Genomic DNA, 8342 nt, shown 5'->3' on the forward strand with positions numbered 1-8342 from the left:
CTGCCGCACTCGCGCGTCGCCTCTCGTAGGTTGAAAAGTTTTTTTCAGCTAATTGGCGTTACCACTAATCCACTGGCTCGTCGTAGGAATGTCAGACGGCGCTGACCCGCGACGCTTCGGTGCCATCGAGAATGCAAAAAAAGGGGGGGGGGGGGGAGGGGGGCATTGCGGAATGCGAGGTGGTTCGCATATTTCTGCAGACGCGCAGTATGGGTGTCTGCCGCCGTGGGAATGCTGCCCAAGACCAATCAATCAATCAATCAATCAATACTTTATTCAACATCATCAGGATGTTGGGTGCGCCGGCAAAAAGCCAGTGATGAGGCTTGACGAGGCCGACGCACCCTACAGAGGCAGTTTGGTAGTGACACACATAAACAACAAAAGAAAGAAAGAAACCATGTTGATACAGAGAAGATCATGGATTAACATTCGAACATTTAGGGCATGAGGTAGTACAGTTATCAATCAGTTGTTCGTCAACTCTGATTCATCATTTAATAAATGTGGGAGAGTGAAGCGCAACATTTGACAGCCATAATTTGTGCGCGTCCTAGGTAACAACCATTTCAAACTTGTTCTAGTTGAATACATAGAATGTTTACACTGTAATCTTGACAGCTGTAACATAAAACAGTTGTTTTTAATGACGCTTGCCCTGTATCGTTTGCGAAGTAATGTTTTGTATAACTGAGGAAGTGGGATGATGCCTAGTTCTTCACAAATTGGTGCAGAATGTTCGAGTCGAGGAGCGTTCACAATATTTCTAACAGCTTTCTTTTGTAAACGATGCAAGCGGTTGATGTTAGTGAAAGATGTGGTACCCCAGACCAGTAAACAGTAATCAACAACAGAAGAAAAAAGTGCATTATACAGCATTTGCTTTATATGCTTTGGCATAAAATATCGCAGTCGGCATAAAATGCCAACGGCCTTAGACAGTTTGTTAGCCACAAGGTCAACGTGATCGTTCCAAGTCAAATTTTCATTAAAAAGAACACCAAGACTTTTGACAGTTGGAACTAACTGAATGGATGATGATCCCATCCTAAGAAAAAGTGGTGGCAATAAAGTCAGTTTATTGCGAGGTCTAAAAAGCACTGCTTTTGTTTTTTCAGTGTTTATGTTTAAGGAGTTAATTTTGGACCATTCATGTAGAGAGTGTAAACAATCTGCTGCTTGTTGCTCAAGATCTACCAAGTTTGCTGCTCTGAAAAATAAGGAAGTGTCGTCTGCATAAATGACATAACTTGGATGATTGCTTATGCAGACGATGTCATTGATGTAAAGGAGGAAAAGCAGGGGCCCCAGTATACTACCTTGTGGAACGCCTGAAAAGATATGCAAGGCGTCTGATAAACAGTTGTTTATTATCACCTGCTGCACACGAAAGCCTAGATAAGATTGAATTATTTGTAGAAACTTGCCGCGGAAACCATAGTGCTCGAGCTTAGCTAACATTATTTTATGATTGATGCGATCGAAAGCTTTAGAAAAATCGACGAAAATTTCTAGCGTAAGTAGTTTCAGCTCAAATGATTCTAAAATAAGTTCTTTTTGGGTTAAGAGCGCGGTTTCAGTAGAAAAATGTTTTCGAAAGCCATGCTGGCTGGGATTAATAATGTTATGTTTGCTGCAAAAACCGTTTATTCGTTTAAACAGTATCTTTTCTAAACACTTTGAGAAAACAGGTAAAATAGAAATAGGTCGATAGTTTGACAGATGATGTTTGTCTCCACCTTTATGAATAACCGCAACTTTCGCAATCTGCATTCTTTTGGGGAACACTGCTTGCTCTATGCAGCAGTTAAAAATATATTTCAGGACTGGACTAACGATATCGGCTACATGTTTGACTGGTAACATTTTCAGGCCGTCAATATCCTGTGCCTTACTGTTGGGCAAGGCCAGGAGATCATTTCTGATTTCATTCGCGTCAGTAGGTGACAGGAATGCACTAGAAACAACCCTATCGTCCAGGCATTGCACACTCATTAAATTCCCATTTTGAGCTGCTTGAGACACAAAGTAATTGTTGAAAGTGTCTGCTAACTCCTTTCCGTTCACAGGTTTGTTGTCGACCAAAATTTCGGACACGCCAGTAGGAGTTGTACCTCGATTTAAAATTTGATTAATGTTGCGCCACACAAGATCAGCCTTTTTAAGCAAGTCACCGTTGAACAGTTTTTCGATGTACTCTTTTTTCGCACGACGAAGGAAGGACGTAACTTGGTTCCGATATGTTTTAAATTGTTGAAGGTCATCCAGTGACCTAGTTTGGACAAAGCGGTTGTACATGTCTCTTTTCCTTTTTATCATCTTTAGGCATTCTGCGGTTATCCACGGTTTTCGTGCTTTCCGGGGTTTTTGGAAGGTTTCGTAAGGAAAGTTTTCTTCATATTTAGACTTAAATATTGTAATGAACGCATTATAGGCATCATTAGGATCGGTTTCATTGACAACGACACTCCAGTCAATATTCCTTAGTGCAACACGAAAGTGATTTAATGTGGTAGGATTAATGCGCCGGTATTTTATTACAGTTGAACTACATTGTTTTTTAGACGTTAAAGAATCGACTATCAGGTATATGGGCAGGTGGTCGCTGATATGAGCAGTAATAACCCCTGATTTCAAACAATCAGCTGGAAGATTGGTGAAAAAGACGTCGATTGCCGTCGCTGCCTGCAACCGAGTGGGCTCTTTTATAACAGAAATAAAACTATTGCACTGCAATATGGACTCAATTTCTAGTTTGTTGGTAGAATATGAGAGCAAATCTACATTGATATCCCCGCCTAGAACAAGATTAAGATTATTTTCTGTTACCCATTCGAGGAATTCGTCAAGAAAGCTGCTAAAATTGGAGAAGTTGCCTTTAGGCGGCCGGTAGATAACTGTGAAGATATTTCTGCCGTTGCGCACGGAGAGGATTTCATAGTCATCATGAACGTAAGTAAAGTCGGTGACAAGGCTGTAGCTCAGATCCTTTTCTATCGCTATCATAACACCGCCGCCGCGCTTGTCAGAGCGATTCACTACGTACGTGTTGTAGTTTGGCAAGTCCAGTGCTTCACATGTGTTTTGATACCAAGTTTCAGTGATCATTAGTATATTGGAACGAAAGTTAAGTGTGGAAAGAAGCGCTTCAAACTCATCAGCTTTGTTGCGCAACGATTGAGCGTTGATGTGAATGAACGACATTTTCTTGCTCACAGTAGGCGCTATGGATGTGCTAGATGGTCGTAAGGACGGATACGTTGTCTGGCCCGAGGGAGAACAAAGTGGCTCCATTGTGGGTGCGGAAAAGCAGTATGCCTAAGAGTAGGAGCCAAACCCCCTATGAAAGCCGATCGAGGTCACATGCTTTGGACACCACTATCGCCGATGTGCCGTCAGATTTCCGGACCAGTATCTTGCCGTTACTGTGCCAGGCGTATTTGTAGTCGTGTTGTTTTGTCCATTCTTGTGTTTTTTGCAACAGCTCCCGATTTCGTTTGGTTAGGTTCTCAAGAATATGCACGTTGTCATTTCCATTCCCGATCTTTTTCCTGCTTTCCCACCATAGGTCACGAGTTTTTTGTTTAGAGAAGCGGCAGATAATAGCAGGGACCTTACCCCGCCTTGACGGCAGCCGGTGTATTGCATCCAGGTCGTCATCAGAAAGTTGCGGAAGCTCAATCCTTGCAGCGATAATGTTGATTTTTGCCAAGAGGTCTTCTTTATCTGTTTGAGGTATGCCGTGGAACTGTAAGTTGGCTCGCCTATTTCGCCATTCTAATTCGTCTAGCTGGGCTATTAGCGGTTCAGTGTGTTCGTTTTCTTCTAGTTTTTTGACTCGGCTCCTGATGTCCTTTATCGCGTGCTCATTTTTATCAACACGGTCCAGTAAGTTAGTCAGTTGATCGGACATGAATTGAACAGACTGCTCTAACCCTTCAACTGTCTGTTTCAATGGCATCAGTGTTTCCAGTTTGCGATTGATGGCTAGCAACATTTGCCACATGTTCTGCATGCTTGGCTCCGTGTCTGCTTTTTCAAGCTGTTGGTTTTCACTGTCTGGTTTCCTACATTTGGGGCATCTCCATGTTTGTCGGTAGTTCTTTTTTTTCAGTGTAGTTTTTGACACGCCAGCGCACTCGCCTACATGGTACACAGCTTTGCATTCACTGCAAGAGAGGCCATCTTCGTCCTCCACCACTAATTGACACGTGGGACATTCGTTATCGTTACACATTTTACACCTGGCAGCAGCAGCAGCAGTGAGACAATTGACTAGGCTTATTTCTACTGTGAAACAGATGAAACACTAACCTGTAATAGCACAGGACAGCTATTAACGAGGTGTCGTTGTGGCCACTGCTGCTGCCAAAGTGATGTCCAAGAGGTGCTGGGCTGGTTTGTGCTCGTTGTGTGCGCCTCGCATGCTTTCTTGGTGGGCTTAACAAAGCCAGGTGTCTTCGGCCGTCACAGCGGTGCTGTCAAGCAGCCAGTTCCTCCTGCGCCTTTGCCACTGCTTGCGGGGGGGGGAGGGAGGGGGGGGCACCTGGGTAGGGGGGAGCTCGGAGCTTCACTGACAGCTCTCCACGTAAACCGGAGGCCCGCAGTAACCGCAAGCTAAGGGAATAAAAAAAAAAATGTGCGCGTTGATGAAGCGCGGCCTTGCAGTCACTTTTATTGAAAAAGCCGAGCAAAAAATCTTTCTTGTGCATCTTGCATCTTGCCTGTGCATCGCTCGTTGCCATAGCAACTGTGACACCAAGCGACAAGAATTGGTCCGGGCCTCCCCGAAATTTGACCTTGGCCGATTTGGACGAAAATCGATGCCCAACCATAACTGACCGTGTCCGACACGATGGCGACATCCGAATTTGGCCCAGGCAATTGCCAAAAATTTGGTCCAGGCCTCCTCCGAAATTTGACCTTGGCCGATTTGGACGAAAATCGATGTCCAACCACAACTGACCGTGCCCGACACGATGACAACCTCCAAATTTAGCCCGAGTCATTTCCAAAATTTGGCGTGGTCCACTCCAGAAAAAGTAGTTCACAGCTTTCAGATTTGTGCCATCTCATTGTTGCTATAGTGTCGCTTGTGGCGTCACCATACACGTCACCGCGCTTTCGCATGTCACACATCGGTTACACAGAGTTAAACCGCGGATAATTTTTCATCACAAATATCCCTGAGCTGAAGCATCATTCGGCTAAAATGGTTTTCGGGTGAAACAAGCGATCAAGGCGGAAAGCTGGGCTAGTTGGTGTTTCATCATGAATTAAAAGACTAGCACATATAACAAAGACACAGACATAGAAGTAGACAGGACGAGCGCTAAACATCAACTGAGTTGTTTACTGAACATAAAGGAACATATAAGCAATTCGGTGGTGCATGCGCACACTGGGTTAACAATACATAGACAATCTAATCAAGGTGTGGCAAACTGTTCTTTAGGTACATTTTTTCTTTTTTGGTCAAGGTAAGTGAACTAGTGCTTACACAGTTATCACCTTCTCTGTCAATGTGATAGGCCTCACAAATCTCACGACCTAATCTCACAACCTAAGCGGTTCAGCGTTGTGGTCTAACATGCGCGTTTTCCACAGGCTATTATATTAAGTCCAATAAGAAAAAAAATGCCATAGGGTTCGTAATCAGGTTGAGTGGCCCCAAGGTAACGTACACTGTAGGAATTTAAAACAAAGTCCTTCTTTAGCGTACATTGCAGCACATCCCAAATCAAAATCGCATCCCTGTAGTTGATAAAACAGTGTTCAATGGTTTCACGTACATTGCACAAATAACAGTTAACAGAAGGTTCAAAAATGTTCTTCCTATGGAGCCACATGTTAACGGATAGAGCTTCGGTGTGTAATTTATAGAAAAACGTTTTGGTGAAAGGAGGAAGCGGCATTTTGCACACGTGATTTAACACATAATTACGCATGAAGCCAAAGTGCACAGAACGATGCACTAGCGGTGGAAAGAGCATCGCTATCAAATCTCTCTATAGTCTATTACGTGAAACAAAATATAAGTACTCGTTGGAAAATCGAACTGTCAATAACCTCAAGAATTCGCATACATCCTCCAGAAAGCTATAGTAAGGAGGGGCGCCCAGTAAAATTTAAAGAAACCATGAATTTTGGCAACACGGTCATGAAATTAACCTGAAAGAATGTTCTAATAATCGGATGGGAACAATCTAAAAAAAAAAGAAACGGGAAACTAACTTTCTCACATACAAGTGAACTAAGACAATCCTCCGGCATAAAGAGGTCTGAAAATATTGTCACATCGCATAGGCTCGAAATTGGATGCCCAAATAAAAGTCGCAAATAATCGATTAAAACGCTGGATATAATGTCTAGCGTATTGCAAGATCTGGAGTATACGTAATAAATTTTTGCTGCCATTAAGGTGTTGCAAGCCTGAGCACGACCAAACAACGAAAGGCGATGTGGGACAAACCTCTGAGCGCAACGCTCAACGGCCGGAGCTCGCTCGTTCCAGTAATGTGCACTTGAATTAAATGCATGAAATGGAACGCCAAGATATCTGGAGGGCACACACGGCCATTCTATTTCGGCATAATGGAGTGCTGTTGAGCCCCACGAACCAAATCACAGGCCCGAAGGTTTAGAACGATTCATCTGAGCGCCGCAGACGATGCCGAACTGAGCTATCGTGGCAGCCGAGCCCGCATCGTGTTAAACTGCAACACTCTCTCGCGATGATGATGACCTCAGGCTTAATGGCACATGCCCACGGCGGGAAATGCTGTGCATTGCATGTCGTCGACTTTATCAACTTCCATCTGCGGCGCGAAGACACAGACTGGGAATTCTTTGTCTTAATCGTCGTCGTTAGGATTCATGCAATTCTGCTTTCACACGTGTACAGAATTTAGGCGAAAATTATCTGTCATTTTTTTTCCCCGTTGACCACGTGCCGCTGACCGAACCAGAACCTGTGACTTACTCTCGCTTCAAGCTATAGCTGCGTGTCGTGTAGGTCGAACGGTTGGCGCCGTTGCTTTAGAGGTTGGAGATTTCACAGGTACTTGCGTGCGCACTCGTCTGCTGGTTCGTCCAGGATGGTGTTCAGCCGCAAGACCGTGGAGCGGATCGTCAACTCGGGCTGTTCGTGCCCCTCGGACGACTCGCCGGACGACATGATCCTGGGCGTGTGCCTCCAGAGACTGGGCATCCCCACCACGCACTCTCCACTCTTCCACCAGGTACGACATGTGCACAGCAGTGCTTGGAGCACGGGGCATGTGCATGGTTACATGCAGCGGTGACACGGCACTTCTTGAAATAAGCAAGGCCGCCACCAACCAGGCTTGGCCATTTTCCGGCAGTTGTGATCGTCTTTGCGAAATATGACAGTGACATCCACCTCAGGAGAGAAGCTGCGAATTCCCCTCGGAGGAGGAAGTCCTCTGGCCAATGGCGTCGGCCCACTGTCATGGCATCGTGGTCAACCGCCTTGCGCCTGTTAGCGGCCGTGGCATGTGCAAGGCGGCTGACCCGAACGTCATGGCAGAGGGTCCATTGACCGGAGGGTTTCCTTTGACGGACATTTGCGTCTAGCTCTCTTCATTTGTACACGACTATCTGCATTCTACAAAACGAGGCAGAAATTAAAAGTTCGCTCGCATTCCCTCTCGACGCAGCCAATCTCCTCGTCCATGGCAAAACTTGCGGATTAGCGGCACGATCAAGGGCGAGAGCATTTCACTGGTCGATCACACTGAATGACGGCTGACGTGCTTTCCTGGCGTCTGGTCGCATGCATTCTGCGGTCGCGCTATTTCTTTGCAACACAGCACCAGCGTAAACGAAGTATAGACGTAGAAGTAGCAGACAGGTCGTCGCTGCCTGAGGAAAACAACAACAACGGCTTCACTTGTGGCACTTTGCATGGCGTAGCGTACCTGACTGGGGATCTGAAGGTGGCTGGTTCGAATCTTGCTGAATGCCACTTTTTCAACGATTGTCCTGTCTGCTCGTTGTTCTACGTGGCTGTCCGCCCTTTGCGCTGGTCTAATGCTCCAAAATGTGGACCGTCATACTAGCCCTTTCTGCTTTAATCTTTAAGAATCAGGCACTTTAGCTTCTCTTGTTCTCTCTATATAGCTTCCATTCTACTACAGAAATTTGTGTGCTGGAGTATACAGTGTGGATATTTGTTTCTGTGTGTTATAGCATAGCACGCGGTTCGCTATTATGATCCGCTGCGTCCAGTAAACGACTGGTTTCTGCGCACACCTGCCGTGGTGCAGACGGGGCGCGTGACGTAATCTAGCTTCTGGTGCAGCTTTGCGCTTCCTCCTTGA

At 45.4% G+C, this 8342-nt stretch overlaps 1 protein-coding gene across 1 annotated transcript in view; it reads left to right on the plus strand.

The window, feature by feature from the left end:
- Nucleotides 1–8342, plus strand: part of LOC144121719 (beta-1,3-glucosyltransferase) — a 50340-nt gene that overhangs the window by 26922 nt on the left and 15076 nt on the right. Inside the window, exon 11 of the mRNA XM_077655077.1 lies at nt 7097–7241. Coding sequence (XP_077511203.1) covers nt 7097–7241 — 145 coding nt within the window. The remainder of the gene's footprint in view (nt 1–7096; nt 7242–8342) is intronic.

The sequence above is a fragment of the Amblyomma americanum genome, chromosome 2 (genome assembly GCF_052857255.1).
Source record: "Amblyomma americanum isolate KBUSLIRL-KWMA chromosome 2, ASM5285725v1, whole genome shotgun sequence".
NCBI classification, from domain to species: domain Eukaryota; kingdom Metazoa; phylum Arthropoda; class Arachnida; order Ixodida; family Ixodidae; genus Amblyomma; species Amblyomma americanum.